This window comes from Notothenia coriiceps, unplaced genomic scaffold (assembly GCF_000735185.1).
Source record: "Notothenia coriiceps isolate Sejong01 unplaced genomic scaffold, NC01 NC01_scaffold00037244, whole genome shotgun sequence".
Lineage (NCBI taxonomy): Eukaryota > Metazoa > Chordata > Actinopteri > Perciformes > Nototheniidae > Notothenia > Notothenia coriiceps.
The window spans coordinates 9,825,546-9,845,427 of NW_011369945.1; the positions used below are offsets into that span (position 1 = coordinate 9,825,546).

At 38.3% G+C, this 19,882-nt stretch overlaps 3 protein-coding genes across 3 annotated transcripts in view; 2 read left to right on the forward strand and 1 right to left on the reverse strand.

Annotated features, from left to right (window-relative positions):
- LOC104965286 (phospholipid-transporting ATPase ID-like) overlaps window positions 1–19,882 on the reverse strand; it is a 718,806-nt gene that overhangs the window by 473,654 nt on the left and 225,270 nt on the right. The gene's annotated exons all lie outside the window — the stretch shown is intronic.
- On the forward strand, window positions 1,919–12,430 carry LOC104964654 (complement factor B-like). Its single transcript, XM_010793493.1, has 18 exons — window positions 1,919–1,988; window positions 2,378–2,584; window positions 2,670–2,855; window positions 2,949–3,125; window positions 3,898–3,984; window positions 4,225–4,364; window positions 5,849–5,996; window positions 6,103–6,231; window positions 6,709–6,819; window positions 7,330–7,464; window positions 8,154–8,266; window positions 8,737–8,869; window positions 9,056–9,194; window positions 9,981–10,057; window positions 11,130–11,230; window positions 11,356–11,485; window positions 11,679–11,728; window positions 11,878–12,430. The coding sequence occupies exons 1-18, from the start codon at window positions 1,931–1,933 to the stop codon at window positions 12,055–12,057; spliced, it is 2,301 nt and encodes a 766-aa protein (XP_010791795.1). The 5' UTR covers window positions 1,919–1,930; the 3' UTR covers window positions 12,058–12,430.
- layna (layilin a) lies at window positions 15,663–19,879 on the forward strand. Its single transcript, XM_010794109.1, has 7 exons — window positions 15,663–15,738; window positions 16,678–16,975; window positions 17,559–17,716; window positions 17,801–17,845; window positions 17,933–17,995; window positions 18,092–18,188; window positions 18,746–19,879. Exons 1-7 carry the CDS (start codon window positions 15,663–15,665, stop codon window positions 19,458–19,460), a joined length of 1,452 nt encoding a protein of 483 aa, XP_010792411.1. The 3' UTR covers window positions 19,461–19,879.

Below are 19,882 nucleotides of genomic sequence, written 5' to 3' on the forward strand. Positions count from 1 at the left end.
TTGTAGAAACAGCTTCTTATATCCGTTAGAGCAGCAGAAGCTAACAACAATCCCCGCCGGTACCGGTGCACCCTCTCTCTATCTATCTATCTATCTATCTATCTATCTATCTATCTATCTATCTATCTATCTATCTATCTATCTATCTATCTATCTATCTATCTATCTATCTATCTATCTATCTCTCTCTCTCTCTCACTTTGGCTGTGAGCTGCGGGCGCCTGATAAGCCAACATTCCCCACTTTCATCACTTACAGCGCCCATCGTACAGGGCAAATGGAAAATGTAACTGGGGTGAAAAGGGTGTTATCTTTACTTAATTATGAATGTTGTTACATCAAGGCTGAAATCGTTTTTTTTTGTATTATATTTGCATTTAATCTTGTGGAAGTGCAGATCCCCTGTCCTCCACCTACTTCCCACGGCCCTGTCAAGTACTCTACTTAAGTACAATTTTGAGATACTTGTAGTTGTCAGGTGTTGCTACTTTGTACTTCTACTACACTACAATTAATAGGTTAATTGTGTACTTTTAAACTTACTTTGTATTAATGATGTAAAATATAATCAACACCGACTTTACCTGGAGTAAAATCCCCATCTACTCTGCAGTATACACAGTCATTAAAACTAGCTACACATTGACCAGCTTTCATAAACACTTTAATGCATCAATAAGTATAAGAAAAACATATTATTATATATTTTTCTGAAATGGGCCAATCTGCATAATGAGTACTTTTACTTTTGGTACTTTAAGTATATTTTGATGCCAATACTTTTGTACTTCACTTGAGTCACATTTTGACTGCAGGACCTTTACTTGTAACAAAGTGTTCCTACTCTCTGGTACTTCTATGTTTACTCAAGTACAAGATCTAAGTACTTCTCCCACCTCTGATAACATGTCACCCAATGTTAGTTGGAAGAAATACAGACGAGTATAAAAGGGTCTACTGGCTGTTTAGTTTATCCAGAGGGTGGCGCTAGAGATGAGGCAATTGTGTCACAGGGTTTATGACCTGAGATGCATAACATTTTATAGAAGAAGAATAGAAGAATTGGAGGATGAAACCATCTTTATTTGTGTCACACAGCAACATTGTACATCTGCATTTAACCCATTCTAGTACTGAACTAGCACTCATTGACAAAATACCACAATGTGATGAAAAATTATCATAAATGGTACCACAAATAATTTTGTAAATGCTATCCACTGCAGACCTTTACATTTGAAATATATTTATTTTTCACTGACTGACTCCTCACAGTGTTTGAAAATACTAACTCTGATGAACAGATTAAGTAAAATCAAGTCATTCAAATGACTGAGTAATGGCGAGTTAAACCACTCAGGTATAACTGGCTGCTCAATCAATACCTGAATCAATGTGTCAATAAACAAAGCTCAACAGTGCCTGCGGATTTTGGGAAATGATGAAAGTTTGGTTGATTTCACAACTATTTTGTTCTTTTATGCAACATCTGATTGTGTGTGTATACATAGTGGAAAGACCAAGGATCAAAAGTAACATAATTTAACCTTCAGGTTGTTGAAAACAGAGGGATTTAGACTACAATGCTCAGCATGAACAGATAACCATACTGCATGAATTGTATTTAAATCTTTCAGGAAAAGTCTCAAGTAACAAACAAAGGTAATGCATCATTAACCAGGCTTATTTTATTTCAATTGTAACTCAAATGTTTGAATCTTTCTTGATAAAGTCAAATTTTCAGGAATTCACAAGTTTACTGCGACACACGCTATTGATTTCCTTTTATTTGTCATGAAGTTAATAAGTACCATCATGATCTTTTCTAAGCAAGTCCCTCCTTCTGAAACTCCCCTGATATTTTAAAATAAATCAACAGTTCCTGTAAAATCCTTTCATTGTATTAGATTGTTCTGGTTCAAGGTTCGTCATGGGATTTGCAGTCCACTGCAGTTGGCTTGCTGCACTTTTATGTCTCCACTTTTTTGGTGAGCTGCTTTTATTTCAAAAGATACATATTTTACATGTTATACTGTGTTTTCAAATGAAAAATAGTTGATACAGTTTAAATATGTTTTCACTAAAGCATGAACATAAATTAGTATGTGAAGAGAAATGTAAATAACAAAACAGCTCGTGGCCTTTCTTAAGACCACTCGTATATACTTTTAATCTGTTCAGAAACACATTTTAAAGCCTTGAAAGACCAATGTGAAGTTTTACACTTGGAGATTTAATGTTTGACACCTACGTGGTATTACCCATGCAGCTTGTGAAAACATTGGTTGATGTCTTACAGTACATGGAGTCAGTACGGTAAATCTAAGTAAATAGTACAGCTCCATGCCAAAAATAAGTTTTTTTCTCTTTTTTTCAGGAGGCCAGGTTTGTTGTGATTGCACAGAGGAGAACATGGAAATAGAAGGAGGTCATTACACACTGACCAAGCAGCTGCAGAAAGGGAGCTTGTTGATCTACCACTGTCCCGAGGGCTACTACCCGTACCCCGTTGTGACCCGCCTGTGCCAGCATAATGGCAGCTGGAGAATGGCGCCCAAGAGATTCACTCCTCAGAGATGCAGGGGTCAGTGATGTGATGCTGCTGTTTCTCACTCCTGCTCAGACTCTACAGTACATGATAACTCAGATTACTTCGTTTTGTTTTGCAGTTGTTGAATGCCCCGACCCAACTGTGATGGAGTATGGAGAAGTCTCTCCACCCCAAGAGAAGTACTTTGTGAACAATGAGACCACGTATGAGTGCTACTCTGGATACACAATGCGAGGTTCAGCCAGACGTGTGTGCTTACCAAATGGGAAGTGGAGCGGCTCCACTCCCATCTGTGGCCGGGAAAGTAAGTCCTGAACAGACATCTACTGCTCATTGGGTTGTTTCTTCACGGGTTGAATGTTTTATGACTTATCTTCTGTGTTTTTTGTTACCACAGCAGGACACAATTGTGCTGATCCTGGTATCCCACCTGGCGCTTCAAGAGCAGGGAACATATTTGGAGTTGACGAGACGGTGAAATACAGCTGCAACAGCAACCTGTTTTTGGTTGGGTCCAGTGAGCGAGTTTGTTTGGAGAACGGCCAGTGGAGTAACAAAGAGCCAGCGTGCTACTGTAAGACAGAAACCTACAAACTGAGATCTTCATCTGTACTGAATCTAACAGAAACTGTACTTTATAAATACTGCATCGTATATGTTGCAACATTCAAGAAGTCATGACTTAACTTCAAATCCATTTACACAGGTTTATGCCCTGTTTATACGACAGTCAATAGAGGTCACTGTGATTGGAACTGATGAGTCAGTCTCTGAGGTAAACAATAAGTTATCTGTATGCTTACATGAAATATTGAAAGTCACCTCATGTCCATACGAAGATGTTCAAACCTGCAACCAAGATTATCAACATGTGAAGCACAAAAATACGACATAACAGCTTATATTCAAATATTCAGCAATTCTAGGTGTATATCTTTTTTTGCACATTTCCTGTTTTTCTCTTTTTGGCCTGTCCCTTAGCCCATAACCTGCAATGTGTTGGATTGCTAGCCAATAGAAGTGTGAGTGTTACATATTGATGTCACTATGTTACATAAGTAAACAAAGGAATCCAATGGATGCATTTAAGGCATGTGGGAGAGAAACTCCCTCTGGGGGGAACTTTGGGATTTTAGCCTTTGCAGACCATTTGCACAAAAACCTATAACATAGGCTACTACAGGAAAGGGAAAACCCCAGAACGCATAATTAGGACCCTTTTAAACTACTGAAGACTGAACCCCAGTCTCTATGGTGATAGGCGAGCACTTTTACCTGCTTTGTTCAAAACATCACTTCACTTTCTAACAATTATTACAATCATCTGTTTGATTTGCTTCTTGCAGACAAATACACCTATGACACTTCATTGGAGGTTTCACAGGCATTTGGCAGCTCTATCAAGGAGAGCCTCACCACTTTAGAGTCTCTCAGTAAGTACCTGAGCTATGTCTGATAATTAACATTATTTAAAAGCTGTGCTAGATGAGTTTTTCTGCTATTATAGCATTATTTTGTTAATAAGGTATATAAGCTCCATCAAAACGTAAATCTAATACCTTTGTTTTAACAATCTAACACTGTCTTCCATTTAACTATAGATGTAGAAATGAATAAATATGATGTTGGTAGATTGTTTGTATGGCACAATAAGAGCATTTCTTGTGGTTTAGATGACACACAGTCGGGGAAAATGATCAGGATCTCCAAAAATGGGACGCTGAATATTTATATAGCAGTCGATATTTCTGAGAGCATCGAGGAGGAGGATGTCGAAAAGGCGAAAAAAGCCATCATAACACTGATCAAAAAGGTAAGAGACAAACATCCGTCCACTTGATTTAAAACAAATATGTTTTATTCATAATGATATTGTGACAGTATGTGTTAAAAGTTTTCACAGAATCGCCTCACTAACTCTACAAAATGCTGAATTTACATGCAGACAGAAACATTGTGCTGAGATGTGAGAATATTTTTCGCTGATTGTGGACTCAGTCTAAAGGAAGCGCATGCAGTGAACGTACAGATTGCTGTTGATGGATGCTGGCAATGGATATGCTGAGATGTTAAAAACGTGCTGTAAATATGGCAGTTAGTGTAACTACTCTGGACATTTGATCAATCACTTGGACTCAAATGAAATCAAAGGAAATGTCAGAGTTTTTACTGATCATGGCAGAGGAAGCCACTATTGATGGGTCGTAAATGTCATGCAAATACTATGAAGCGGTATAGTATTATTTTCCACAATGCTCTTCCTGTAAACCAGGAAGTGCCAGCTTATTCGGATCAAATCAACAGCAATACACCAAACTTGCTGTGCCCTATTTGAATAGATTAAGATACAGGGACTTTGGAATGATGAATTGCATTTTAGAATGAAACGATAATTAAGGAAGAATTGCGCTTTTAAAAAACTATTCGATTTTATTTTGAAATAAAAAATATCTTTATTTAATTTTGAAAAAGTAAATACTATTTTTAAAAGAAGCAGAGTGACCTACGATTCATAATAATGCACTGAGTGTTTAATATATGAACTGGATTGTCTCTTCTGGTTACGATACATGTATAGGATATATCTGTCTGTATTTTTCATACTATTATTTATTTTACAATGCATCATTACCTTATTTAATGTATTACTCTTAGGGTCTCCTGCAACAGGGATTTTTTTTCACACAGATTTTCTCCTTCTTAAAATTATATTATTTTCTTGAACTGCATTGGCTTTTTAAATGTTGTGCATTTATTTATTGGTTTAATTAGCAGGGACAGTGTTGTAATTGTGCCAGAGTAAAGAAATGTAACATTACTTCTTTAATTAATACTATGTGGGATAGTGGATTTAATTTAATTTAAAATAATAACCTGAATCATATTTCTGGTGTGAGATATATGAAGCCTCTTATATTTTCTGACACACACTTAGAAGCACATTTGGCACAGTGCCCACGTCACATGTTCAAACATTATGCCTCCCCATTTGGCTTCCATCACAACAGCCCATTAGCAGTAAATTTCATTATGAATTACACATCATAATCTTGACTGATGCTCCTTGGCGCGAGTCCCTTGGCTTGCTGTCAGTGCACACTACGGGATTCTCACTGCTGATAAATGAATCAATTACTCAACAAAATACCAACCATAAGCACTTTCATACATAAAGACGTGCACAGTAACAGATGTAACATATTTAACAGCTGGTTGAAAAGTTGTTTATAAAGCTGTGTACAAAATGTATACAACACTGAAGATTGTTTTGACCTGATTTGCTTTTTGTCTCCACAGATTTCCTCCTTTACCGTGAATCCAAACTATGAAATTGCCTTTTTCTCCTCTGGATTTCATGAAGTTGTCAACATTCTTGATTTTTTTAATGAAAAACCAGTTGAACGAAACACCATCATTGATATGGTGGAAAATTTCAAAGTCGACGGTGAGTAAAGTGATTGTAAATATTAACATATATCAAAATACTGTTACGATACACAGCTTGACATGCATGTTTTCTTGTTTGTGTGTGTTTGTCTTTTGACTCAAAGAAAAGAACACAGGAACAGATCTGAACCTCGTATTCGAGAAATCCCTGGAGCAAATGGCTGTTATAAAGCAACGAGTGGGAACAGAGCAATTTAAAGAACATCGCCACGTCATCATCTTATTTACAGACGGTATTTCCAGCTACTTGGTATATTTAATTGTGTAGGGATGAACATTTGCTACCTTGCTAAGAGTTGGATAAGAAGATTGATTCTACTCTAATATCTAATGCAATCTTCTCGACTAATACCTTTAATGTTCATCAATTCAACACTTAAAAAGGACATATAATGCTAATTTTCAGTTTCATATTTTTATTTTGTGCCCCAGTCTGCTTTGATTGTTTAGCTGGCTCTGTGGGGGAGTGTGTGGTGGAGAAACACTTTGGGATGTGAGCCTTTACAGACCATTTACATGCATTAAAACCTATATAACACACGGCCTCTTAAACTTTGTTCCTACTACTGCAAAACAAGAATTGATAGGCAATCAAATCAGCACTAATTTTAAAATAAAAGATTTTATGCATTCCTATATAAGATCATGAAGCTAAATCGAGTAAAAAAAAGTATTAAGCGCTGTACTTCCTCTGGTTTCTTTCATTGCAGGTGCGTATAATATGGGCGGATCTCCTGAACCCACAGTGGCCAGAATAAAAAATATGGTATACATGAACCAGACTGGTGAAGAGGAGGCTAAATCAAGGGAGGCATATCTGGGTGAGTTTCATTTTAAAACATCTAGCCACACACATGTTATATTGTCAGTAACATTTATTGATATATGATAACCCAGTGCTGGAATATAACAGAGGATATGAACTAAAATACAGCACTTTTTAAGGTTTGCTTTTACTCCATTACATCTCAGAGGGGCATATTGTGCTTTTTACTCCACTACATTTATTTGACACTTGTACGTTTTGCACAATAACATGATGTGTTAATATGATTTAGACACTACTTATCGACCTGGTATTATTTATATAATAATGAAACACTTTTAAAAGAGCCATTCTACACTATTAGTACTTTTACTTTTGATACTTTAAGTACATATTGTTGATAATACTTTAGTTTTACTTCAACAAAGACATTTTAACGTGAGTATAGACTGTGGTATTACCGGTAGTACTTTTTAATTAAAGGATCTGAATATTTATTCCATCACTGATGACGCCTAACACAAAGGTTTTCATTTACATTGTTCTTTTATTTTTTCTGTTACAGACATTTATGTTTTTGCGACTGGAAAGGATATCTTTGATGAAGACCTGCAGCCCCTCGTAACAGGGCTTGGTGAAAAGCACTACTTCCGAATGAAGGACATTACAGAGTTACAAGAGACCTTTGATCAAATAATTGGTAAGTTATCTTTGAAGGTTGAAGGAATATCGTAAAACATCTATTTAATTTATATTTGTTCAACATCTATGTATCTCTACCCTCTCATTTGACATAAAGGAGATATATCAAAAAAATATATATTGTTTTTTATCAACATTGTTCTCTTGTTTCCTTAAGTACTTAAGAGCAGGCAGAAGAACCATCACTCTTGATCTGTGCCTATATATGATACGTAGCTCTACACAGCTGATGTTGCTCATTGATTTTGCTTCACCCACTACATATTTACAGTGGTGGAAACTCACAAAGTACATTTAATCAAGTACTGTACTTAAAGGGGCCCTATTGTGCTCATTTTCAGGGTCATATTTGTATTTAGTGTCTCTACAGCGACATGTCTCCATGCTTTAATGTTCAAAAAGCTCTTTCATTTTCTCATACTGCCTGTGCTGCAGCACCTCTTTTCACCCTCTGTCTGAAACCAGAGCCCAGTCTGCTCTGATTGGTTATTTTACAGCAGTTGTGACTTTTTAGGTGCATATTTTTGATACAAAATGATATCAACTGATTAATTATTATGTATTATAATGGACGGAGATACCCGATAGTATTTCTAGATCGCTGTTTTATTAGTTTTACTCAAGTATAACATCTGAGTACTTGTTCCACCTCTGTATATTTACCATAAATGTATTTTTATTTTCTAGATGAAGAAGAGGTTAAGGGTCTGTGTGGTCTTCACAAGGAGTATGAAATAGTTGGATCTCCACAAAAAGTAGCAAGGAACAAGTATCCATGGTGGGCATCCATTATTATCCAGGTGAATTTTCACTATGTTACCATAGCAAACAATAACATTAGGGCATTAGCTTTTTCCTCCCACTAAGTAAAAATAAAATAAAAAGGGAACGGTGGGTGGGGGGGATTTTTGTTGAATGATATTGTTCATGTTCAAATAAGTATAGTGTTTTGTCGTAAAAAGAATTGTATTCTGCTTTTGTTTAAAATATATATCGACATAATATATTCGAAGTGTAAATATACATGTATATATTATAGATGTTGTATTTGTACAAATTAGGTTATTTTTAATTAATATTAAGGTACTCGGCTTAGTCAATCCCAATAAAGCTTGACCTACAGACGTAGAATTACATAAAAAACAACCCATATCGAAAGATATCAGTCGATTAAATTGAAAAACATTTGTGCAGCCACCACGTTTTCCATGTTTTTGTTGTTTTTTACACTAAACTATAATAAACATTAATTGTCCTTTTCAATCTTAAGACTGACGGCCGTTCAAAGAGCTGCATCGGCTCTCTGGTGAACCCTTACTTTGTCTTGACCGCCGCTCACTGCTTCACATTTGGAAATGTACCGGAGGATGTCCGAGTTGAAATTGATGATGGACAGGGCAGAGGTAATGATAATCGTTTATTTAATGTCTGTATGGTTACTCGTGGCTCTTTTATTATCACACTCACTTATCTGATTTAATGATGCTTTAGAAGTTTACAAAAATAATTGTCAAAGTCTTCAGCTTTTGACTCTCTAACTAAATGTATCTTGTATCTACTACTCATACTTGACTGTGTGTCTTTTACAGTGAAAAAAGTGAAATACTTCATACTACACCCAAAGTACAACATTAAAGGTAAAGCGAAAGAAGGCGTGCCGGAGTTTTATGACTATGATGTGGCTCTCATCCAACTGGAGGAGTATGTTCAAATCTCCAGTTCTGTGAGGTGAGACCCTAAATACCGTCTTTCACCGTACACTTGGATTTCATGTTGCATTCACTGTCCGGCCCGGGTTTTTTAAAGGTCTCATGTCATGGCCATTTCTACTGATCATAATTCCATTGTTGAGGTCTACTAGAATAGATTTACATTGTTCAATGTTCCAAAATCACATTGGTTTTCTCATACAGCATCTCTGTATAGTATGTGTATTCACTCTCTGTCCTACACGCCTTGTTGGGGCTCTTGCCCCCCCCCTCCCTATGAGCCCACTGTGCTCTGATTGGTCAGCTCGCCCACTCTGTTCTGATTAGTCAACCTCCATTACAGCTGAACATCAGTGTTTATTAACCAGAAAATGACAGCATGACGTGCGTGCGTGCGTGCGTGCGTGCGTGCGTGCGTGCGTGCGGAGCTCTGTGGATTGGTCCATTTGGACCAATTGGTCCATTTGGACTTAGTGACGTCAATATGCCCCGGAAGAAACAAATGGAAAAAGAGAAATCTCCAACGAGGTGTTCTGGGGCAGCATAGACAGGTATTTTCTGTGTTAGAGTTTTACTCGCTACAGGGTGTACTTTGAGGGTTTGTGACTTTACAGACCGTTTACATGCAGAACATAACACACAAGGGGACGGGTAATAACCAGAAAAGCATATGATGGGACCTTTAAAATAAATTGGTAAAATTGGTATAGGGAATAGGCTTACTGCATTTTTAGAAATATATATTCTGTATCAGAAGTTTGTAAAAACATCCTCTCCATGTTGCACTGTTTTTGTTGTCGTTCAGACCTATTTGCATACCTTGCACCCAGGAGACCAGTGACGCTCTGCAACTGGTTGGAGTATCCACCTGCAAGCAGCAAGGTGAAGTAACCAACATACTGTAACAAGATAAAGCATAACTTCCTGTGTAAATTCATTTGACTTTTTCTATGTACCAAAATGTAGTTTTGCTAGGCCTCTCACCCCTTAGTTATTGTTGCAATGTGAAGAAAACAGTGGCAGAATTTCTACCCAAACAATCATGTTTGAAACATTGGGCTATGTCAGAAACAAATGTAGGCTTTCTATTTATATCAGGCAGCTGTCAATACTGTTAAAATACCAACACTCGTTAGCAGTTAGCTTTACTGTAGCTAACTAGCTAATTGAGCTAATAACACCAAAATGCAGTCCTTAGATGACCTTTTGAATGTTTCCAGCTCACCACAAAATCAAAAGTAAATATTGGTACTCTTACCAGAAGTGCAATTGCTCAATTTGGATTGTTTTGTGTGTGCGTTGCAGAGTATTTGAGGTATCAGACTCTGGTCCATGAGCAGTTTAATGATTCCTTCTGCAGAGTGAACTGTTGTCAGGTGTAGTTTGGTAGAAAGAAAACAATCCTAAATGAAACCACTCACAACTAAATATGTGGATTAGTTTAAGTAAACAGGCTATGGACTATATTCCTTTATATGGACATTATTGTTTAGTTTTCAAGTTTATTTTTTAGCTTTGAGCACCAAAAGCCGAGTGCCATCTAGTTCCCTTATATTCAGTGAAGGCAGCCATCTTGACAACTTAAAACACTTTAGATTGATAAATTGCACTACATGTTAGAGGAAAATATGTCTTTATTTTTTAATTTTGGGGTGCTACAAATGTCTTTCCCGAGAAAAAAAAGAGCATTCCCACCATTGAGTGCTTAAAAGTAACAGCACTTCTCTTGCAATGCAGTGTAGAGGTAAATTGTCCTAGTCCTAAAAAATAAATGATCTGATTGGCATTATATTCTAACATAAAAAAAATGTATACAATTTTTTCCCCCCACTCCCCCAAATATGTCATACAGTCATCCCCTGTCAATTGAGTTGCCTTGCAGTTCAAATAAAAATATCCATAGTCTCAGCTTCACTTCAATGTCCTGTACTGTTTTTGTGTTTTCTTAACACAGAGGAGCTGCTGCTAAAAAAAGAACTTGAAAGAGTCAGTTTCCTGACCAAGAGTGGAAGCTCGGTTGATGAAAAAGATGCCCACGCTAAGCTTGGTGGACTTGTGAGTTTACTGAGCTGGGTTGTGCTTTTTGTGTGCGTAATTGTGAGCTTTTTTTTCATTACTTACTCTAAACCTTCAAGTCACTTTGAGCTGTGGTTTTGCTCTACTCTTAATAACCAATGCAGAGAGATAATTGCATCAAGTATGCACTGGAGGCACCTAACATAACAGCGACTGATCCAAAGGTTGCTGTGACGGATAACTTCCTGTGCACTGGAGGTCTGACTCCTTTCAGGGATCATGTGGCATGTAAAGGTGTGTTTCTTCTATTACAATTTATATCCCTGCTTTGATGGGAGCTGCTAGTTATCCCAAAAACCATAATAGGGCCTCTTCAAGCTCTTCTCACCAACGCCCAGTAACTTTGAATTGCACCCAGACACAGTAGTTAAGCAACTTCTTTAGCCTTTTGGGCCTCACTAATCAATTAATATTATTGTTGTGACAGGTGACTCAGGGGGTGCTGTGTTCATGAACTATGAGCATCGTACGATACAGGTACAGTCACGTCTTTGTTGTGTGTGTATCCAACACTTTAACAAAAAGCACCAAAAGTTATGGCAAATTGAAAATGAAACTCCATGTTAAACACTGAGGCAACATCATTTGAGTTCATGTTAACTGTCTAAAGTGAATTTCTCTCACAGGTTGCGCTGGTCAGCTGGGGAACGAAGGATCTGTGCAGGTCGGGGGGCGGTAAAGTCGAGTCGGATAAGACCTCCAGAGATTTCCACATTAATCTTTTCAGAGTTGTCGATTTCCTCAAAGGAATCCTTGGAAATGACGAACAGGAAGAATACTCAACACTTGAGTTTTTGAAGGACTAAAATGTATTTGCATACTGTAATCAGTTTTGTCATTTCAGTAATATGTTTTGTTTATCCTGTTTGTTCAAACACACTGGTTTATGTGATTTAATCTTGTTTTTCAGATTGTGCCTTCAACATTTAAAATATATAATATTCAGTTAAACTTTTCTTATCAAAAGCTACAAATAAAAATACATACACGCACTCGCTTATTCTCAAATTGCACAATTACAGTCGCTCAATTAGTGATTAGTTATGCTGATCTGTACCCTGTCATCCTTATTCAATATTGTCATTGTCAACCAGGATGTAAATCAGTTAATAAATCACTATAAACCTGTCTTGATTTTTTTTGAAGAGATACCCTGGATCTGGGATTATAGTCTTTACAGTGAAACAACTTAAATATGTCTATCTGTGCCATAATGTTTATAACATGATAGCTATCCATTAAATATGCTAACTGTTGGGCCATCATGCCCAATATAAGCAGGCAATATTGAGTATTTATAAGACATTTTTGTTACTGTGATAACCGTGACCTTCATTTGTCAGATACTGTAAATTAAATACAAACAACATCAATATAAAATAACCCATACTTTGACAGATATTTATTTATTTCACCAACAGGCAGCTGTCAAACTGCTGCCAAACAAACAAGACACATAGATTAACTGCTCTGTGACGGATTTAACGTCGACAAGTCACACCCTGATCACACTTTGACCAAAACAACACACACATCAGCTGCTGTAAATGAAAACCACTATCGTCGTGAATCTCTGAAACCATTTACACTACATTTCAAAAACCTGTATAATACACTACAGGAAAGGGAAAACCCCAAAAAGCATAATAGGGCCCCTTTAAATATATCCTTCTCTTAAGCCTTTTTTCTAAACTGCATGGTAAAGACATCATTTCAAGAATTAGTACAGCACTTAAAGCTTTCATCAAAACTATTCTATGGATGAGCTCTGCTGATAGAGCCACTCTCCTGCAGGTCAGTGAATCAGGGCTCATTTCCAGCTCTCTGTGCAGGCCGAACGCAATGCGGACCCTCAGTCTGGCCACATGCCAACTGAGATTGTTCAAATTGAATTTAGTGGAAAGTTACGTTCTTTTTTTTGGTGAGTAATTACGTTTTTCTCTTTCACTTACTGGCTTGAGATGGAAATGAACTGAGATTGTCATTCATTGCCCTGTCTTTACAGCCCACAAACAAACAAGGCCACTGCATTACCAATGATTTGTTGTGGTCAAAACAAGTTTATGGCTTCAAATCAAATGTTATTTTAATGTGTAACGATGATCTGTTGACCATTACGCTGGCAGGCCTTGCCTTAGTGGAAATGTACATTTAGCAATTTTATTTACAAGCCAATTGCATATTGGCTAAATGTCCAAACAACCAAAGAACAGTGGTGAATATTCAACATCAATGTTTGGTTTCTCTGACATGGTGAAACGCCTACCTTTTGTATATGTGTGTGTGTTGGGTCAGTGATATTGACTTCCCAGGGGAGCATTCATCTGGTTTGCCTTTAACTAATTGGGAAAGAGGGAGGAAGCCAGTGAGATGAGATGAGGAGGAGGGAGGAAGACAGACTGTGTGAGAGAAGGAGCGAATGGCCGAGGCGTAATCTAATGAAAGCCTCTCTTAGTCCCAGAGGCTGTAAACATGGAGGACATTTAAGGAGGTCCATTCCTTATTGAATCCCACCGGAGGACTCGGTTACCTCTCCACTTTTATTTTTTCAGGGCTAATGCCAACATCCACTATCCAGCCATCTATTTAAAAAAACAAAACCTTCAACTGAAATCAATCTGTTACACCTAAACTGATTAGGCAATGTTAGGATAGAGCAGCATGCAGACAGTATATTCAGAGAAGCCCCACCCCATCCCCCTTACTCCCCACTCCCTATTCTTTTTCAACGCTAGCCCACACAGCATATTCCTGATGAAGCATCCTGCTGTTTAAACTCTGGCTGATCTGTCTCTCTGCCAGGCCTAAATCAACTTTATGGCCCATTTTTTAAATTACTACCATTAAGTACTGCATACATACCCCATTTGTGCCTGGAAATACGGATCACACTCACATCCATGGCTTCTGCTGATCTGGACTTGAGCTCACATATTATATTGATGGAAAATCTCACTTAATAGTAACACGTGTCAAATATGCTTCTCAATAACTTGGCATCTGTCCCAGATTAGAGATTAAATTAAACGTGTCACACATTTTATTCTGTGTTTCTTCTTATTCCACAATCTTAAAGGAAAAGTGTATGAAAAATATACTTATTTCCTTTTTTCCTGATAGTTAAGCAAAGATTTATACCACTGTTTTCACGGTATAGGTCTAATATTTTTGCTCAACTAGTTACCTACGCATAAATACTGGAAACAGGAAAGCTGCTCGTCCGGATCTGACCTAAGGTATAGAAATAAAAAAGAAGGAAGAAAATCCAACTAGCACCATCTCCAAAGTCCTGGTCCTGTTATCCAAAATAAATATAAACGATATAACTCAACCAGTACTTACTACAGACATCAATCTAATTTATCAAGAAAGCAAATTAGCCATTTTCCAAATGCCAAACCAACAATATTTATTGAAATTGAACATATTATTATTAAAAACATATTGACTCATTGTTAACATCTCCTTCGCCTAAGCAATTTCACAACTTCATTTCAGAATTTATAGAAATTACAGTCCCTCAAAACCATTTATTTCTGTTTCTACTTAATGATCGATTCTACTAAATGATGGATAGCATATTTGGACAAAGACACAACGATATTGGTTATTTTTACAAAGCAGATTGCCCTAATTTGTGGTTTCAGTTGTGCATTTGTTCCCAGTGTTTCGAAGTGGGCAGGGCTCGATTTGAAAAAAGTGAGGTCATTTAGCCTATATCACATGTTTACCAATATGGATTAAAAAACATTTCAATCTAAAAGTGGTGATACCCTGAATAATAATTAACTTAAACTAAAAGAGATTGCAGACCTAAATAAAAGTACAGGAAAATGAATGTCCCCCCTCTTGGAGATGTCCGCTGTGTTGGCCATCTGTTCTTCTTTGTGCTGAAACACAATAAGCGAAGAAAACTGCAGAACAAAGTGAATATGAACCTGAGAGAAATATATTAAAATATCCCTGATCGAGTTAGAGCAGATCATTTTCATGTAACACTTTTGTAATGATAATTCCTAGAGCTTAAGTAATAAAGGAAGGAGCAAAATCTGCCTCTTGTCAGCGTTTACGATGAGAAGCACTTGCATGATTAGATGTCTTGCAATCGATGCAGCCTCTTCTCCCAATCATTAAAACTGCTCTTAACAGATTACAGCCCCCTCCCAAGCACACAGTATTTTCTCCTCCTCTTCCTGCTCCTCCTTCTGTCTCACATACTCTCTTTTTCTGCAGAAAGAACAAGAGACTTGCTTATTTTGCACTTCTTAAGCTCTTTGAAATCCCACTTTTTTAAGGATTTTTTTTAACACTCGTAGCAGCAGCTCACCTCTTGAGGTTCAGTTGAGCTGAGCAGACAGCGGCATGAAAACTAAACTAAAATACAAGAGGTGCTGGTGAACAGCTGACAAAAATGGACCTGCTGACAATCTTCTGTTACCTTCTGCTTTTATGTTTCGAACCATCTGCAGCCTCAAGCCTCATTACAGGTAAGAACGCACACTGAAAACACAACAAAGCTCAAAGACATAAACTCTTGACTCACTTGTGGATCTATCTTTGCCTCCTGGCCTGCCTGACTGACCTCATGCTGGATGTTGGGCTATTGAAGCGGATATATTTGAAGCAAGAGGTAGGCGACAAACTTTCTCTTACAACTACAGTTTTAAATTATGAAAGGCTTCTACACCTTGATCCATCTCTATATAAAACTCCTAAAGAAACGTCCTTTCAGATGGACTTTACAAAGCACTTTTTCCGTCAGCATTCCCTAATTTATACATATTTATACTGAGAACATGCAATGTAGCCTACCACCTGCTTAAGGAAGGAAAACTAATATTCACAGACTTTTGGGAATGTGGGACGTATCTTGCCCATTGACATGTTGACTGCAGGGGCTGGGATCAAACCCCCAACCTTCAGATTGATAGACGACCACTCCACCGTACAGCCTTCAGTGCTCTAACATAACCTAAGCAAAGAGCAGGGTTAGGAGGGTTAATTTAAAAATGTATTCTTACATGTAAAGAAATCAGTTAGCTAATAAAAGTAATGTAACCTGATTACTTTCGGTTACTTTTGGATAACCTCAATATCAAATACAATGAAGAAAAAAATAAATATCAATTAAATGGCCTTTACTTAAGTGTTTGATGTAAGACAACGGAACAATGTAACCTTAGAATATAAGAAACCAAGCTATTTATTGTGCTCAGAGATACATTTTTTTTAATGATTTATTTATAATATAAAAATGTTTTGTATTTTATTTCTTAATATGTATTGGTATTTTGTTTTGGTTACATTGTTTGTTTCACTTACAGTAGTTTTAGTGGAAAACCTCAGTCTGTCATGTGTAGTCATAAGTGTGTGTTTGTGTGTGCGTGCGTGCGTGCGTGCGTGTGTGTGTGTGTGTGTGTTTGCAGGTCAACGTGTGTGCAAAGCGGGAAAAGGGAAGCCGTGTTACAAGCTGGCCTATTTCTCCGAGCTCCGGCGGAGGCTGAACTTTGTGGAGGCCGAGCTGGCCTGCAGGCGGGACGGGGGGCAGCTGCTGAGCGTGGAGTCAGAGTCTGAGCAGAAGATCGTGGAGCAGCTCATCACGGAGCTGCGACCCACCGACGGAGACTTCTGGATCGGTCTACGCCGAAACCATGGCGAAGAGGAGAGCAGCGCTGACTGCTCCCCTCAGTACTACTGGCTGGACGGCAGCAGGTTCACCTTCAGGTAAGGGGGAGGGGTTCAGAGGGTCTTTGATGCAACAATATTAGAAATGGATTAAACTCTTCCTAAGCAGGGGGTCACAAGGGGGTTACAGGGACACACATTGTGTCTGGGACACAACGAACCTTCTGGATAAATACCCTATGCAAATTGAATGTATTTAGTTTAGACAAAAGCCCAAGTTTGATAAGTGATAGGTATTTCCATTGCATGATTAATACAGAATTATTTAGGCCTATTGATTTTGGAGGTTTAAAAAACTGATCATAAAACATATCAAATAATGAAATTACCTAAACAAGAGGGCACAAGGCTAACAAAAGTGAAAAATATTTTTGTTCATAAGCTGCATGATTTGGCTGGCTCCAACCTTTAATAGTTTTATGGGCCAAACTACACCCTTTAACTGAAAAAGTGTGGAAGTTTTGTCAAGATTTTCCATAAACTATTTGATTACAGGTGATTTTGTTCTTGTGTGTGTGTGTGTGTGTGTGTGTGTGTGTGTGTGTGTGTGTGTGTGTGTGTGTGTGTGTGTGTGTGTGTGTGTGTGTGTGTGTGTGTGTGTGTGTGTGTGTGTGTGTTGCAGGAACTGGCACTGGGACGAGCCCTCCTGCGGCTATGAGGTGTGTGTGGTGATGTACCACCAGCCGTCCGCTCCTCCCGGTCTGGGGGGGCTCTACATGTTCCAGTGGAACGACGATAATTGTGAAACTAAGAACAACTTCATCTGCAAATACACTGCAGGTACCGCTGATGCAGTATTTACATTTTATTTTAATTGGAAAATACTACTCTAACACTACTGACCGTGATTCATTTTCTCCACAGAGAAGCCACTGGAACCTTCTCCGTCTCCCAACGCCACTCAAACAAGTAAAAAGGCTCAGCACTATTTAGCAGACATTTTGGAGACTTTATAAGTTCAATACAGTGATGTTTTTATGATGCCACTCTTTACAGATGTCTTCCCTTCATCTGTGCTGCCGTGGAATCCAAGTGACTCTAACCAGGGCAGAATCACAGGTGGAAAAACATGTTTAATTTCTGCGAAAAAGACTATACACTCATGTCATATCAGTGACTAAATGTGGTTCCCTCTGTTGTTTGCCTCTCTTTCAGCCCTCAATTTGATTTACATCATCATTCCCACCATTCCCCTGATAGTGCTGTTACTCACAGTGATGGGAGTCTGCTGCTTCAAAATGATTGTCGGACGGTGAGCATCCTAATAACATGCAACTATTAACCTTATTTTTCATTTAGAAATATTTACTTCATTGACCTTTGTTCGTATCAGTACTAAAAACATAGTTATAAAAGCCCAGTCTTACCATTTAATGGGAGAATCTGAGCTTCATCACATCGTTTATTCTAACATTGGTAAAATGCTGTAATTATAATCTTTTCATAGAGAAAAAAACAATAACATAATGTGTCCTTAATTGATCCATTTACATGATCAGTTTGACATATACTATGCTGACAAATGCAATTAAAAAAGATTATGACCAACAATAATTGAGTCTTCAGTCTGTGACACCAAGCTTCAAGCCAAGTTCAATCCACACCACATTAAAAAAAGATATAAAACTACAGTTGCACTTAGAGAATACAGATCTGTGCCAAGGCCAACTAAAAAATCTGTGTATGCGTTAGGTAGGGGGTGAAGATCATGTGCTCCAGGAACCCTGCTGTAAATATTAAAGTCTCGCTCAGGTTTTATAATAAATATTTGTGATGTTATGTTGTGCTTCTCTTCTGTTTGTATGACAGAAGGAGGAAACAGCAGAAATCAGAAGTCTGCCAGACAGATCCCGGCATCTGCTCCAGCCCGGTCCCAATCGATGTCTACAACGTCATTCAGTCCCAGAAGGAGGACGACCTGGTTTCCACTCGCCCGAACACCAAAAACACCTCTTTCTTATGCTCCTCCCCGGACACCCCGACAGGTGACTACGACAACCTGGGTGGTCGGGACACAGAGAGCGGGTTTGTGACGCTTGCCAGCACAGAGAGTGGCTACCTCAACTTTGACCTCAATGACCTCAGCCTTGGGCGACGTGCCACCCGCGACTTCTACGACAGCAGCTTGGGTCGCCCGGCAAAGAGAGATTTAAATGACAGCAGTGTGAGCGGCGGCACCGGGCACCGAGAGTTTTATGACAGGAGTCTCGGTCGTCGTACTACAAAGAGTGAGCATTACGGCAGCAGTGTGTACGGAGACCATGTGTTGTATGATGGCAGTATCAGAGGAGGCAGTGACCTCTTTGATCCCAAACTGATGCCTGGAAGTCACACAGTGAAAGCTGACCTCTATCAGACATATACCACCAGCGGCAAAGGAGACACTTACCAAACAAGCCTGGGAACCTATGGAAACCGAAAATCCTACCAAGCAACCCTGGATTACTACAGAAATGGCCTGAACTTCGATGGCGGAAGGAGATACTTCAATGAAGAAGAATGGATCAACAGAGAGAACTACTGATCCTCTGAAGGGCTCCTTTATTGTGTGTGAAGCAGTGATGTGTGATTGTGGATAGGGAAAAACTGCACGTACATGGTTGCGATTGTTTGTGCTGTATATTTCTGAAGCTTCAAATCTGATGACGACATGCTTAAATCATATTTTATAACTGACCTGAAGCCAGTGTGGTACTTCGTGTGTGGTTTGCATGGCCTTGTCATGCTGCCTTTGCTTGGTAGGAACACTTTGCCTGCAAATACTGTTTTGATCACACCAAAGTCTACCTAATACTGCTACCTCAAACAGTAACTGCAAGTGTGTTTTGACATGGCCTTAAATGTTGAGAACTTCCCTTATGTACAAATGCCGCTCTGGCTTCAATCAAAGACAATGCTAGCATCAAAGTAAGGGCATGATATTGAAGAGAATGACAACATATAGCA

Excerpts from the sequence above, each read along its gene's own strand:
- LOC104964654 (XM_010793493.1), top strand. The coding sequence starts at position 1,931 with ATGGGATTTGCAGTCCACTGCAGTTGGCTTGCTGCACTTTTATGTCTC. Across the intron at positions 5,997-6,102 it reads GGAAAATTTCAAAGTCGACG|AAAAGAACACAGGAACAGAT; the intron begins GTGAGTAAAGTG and ends TTTGACTCAAAG. Across the intron at positions 8,870-9,055 it reads TGATGATGGACAGGGCAGAG|TGAAAAAAGTGAAATACTTC; the intron begins GTAATGATAATC and ends TGTCTTTTACAG.
- layna (XM_010794109.1), top strand. The coding sequence starts at position 15,663 with ATGGACCTGCTGACAATCTTCTGTTACCTTCTGCTTTTATGTTTCGAA. Across the intron at positions 15,739-16,677 it reads AGCCTCAAGCCTCATTACAG|GTCAACGTGTGTGCAAAGCG; the intron begins GTAAGAACGCAC and ends GTGTGTTTGCAG. Across the intron at positions 17,846-17,932 it reads TCCCAACGCCACTCAAACAA|ATGTCTTCCCTTCATCTGTG; the intron begins GTAAAAAGGCTC and ends CACTCTTTACAG.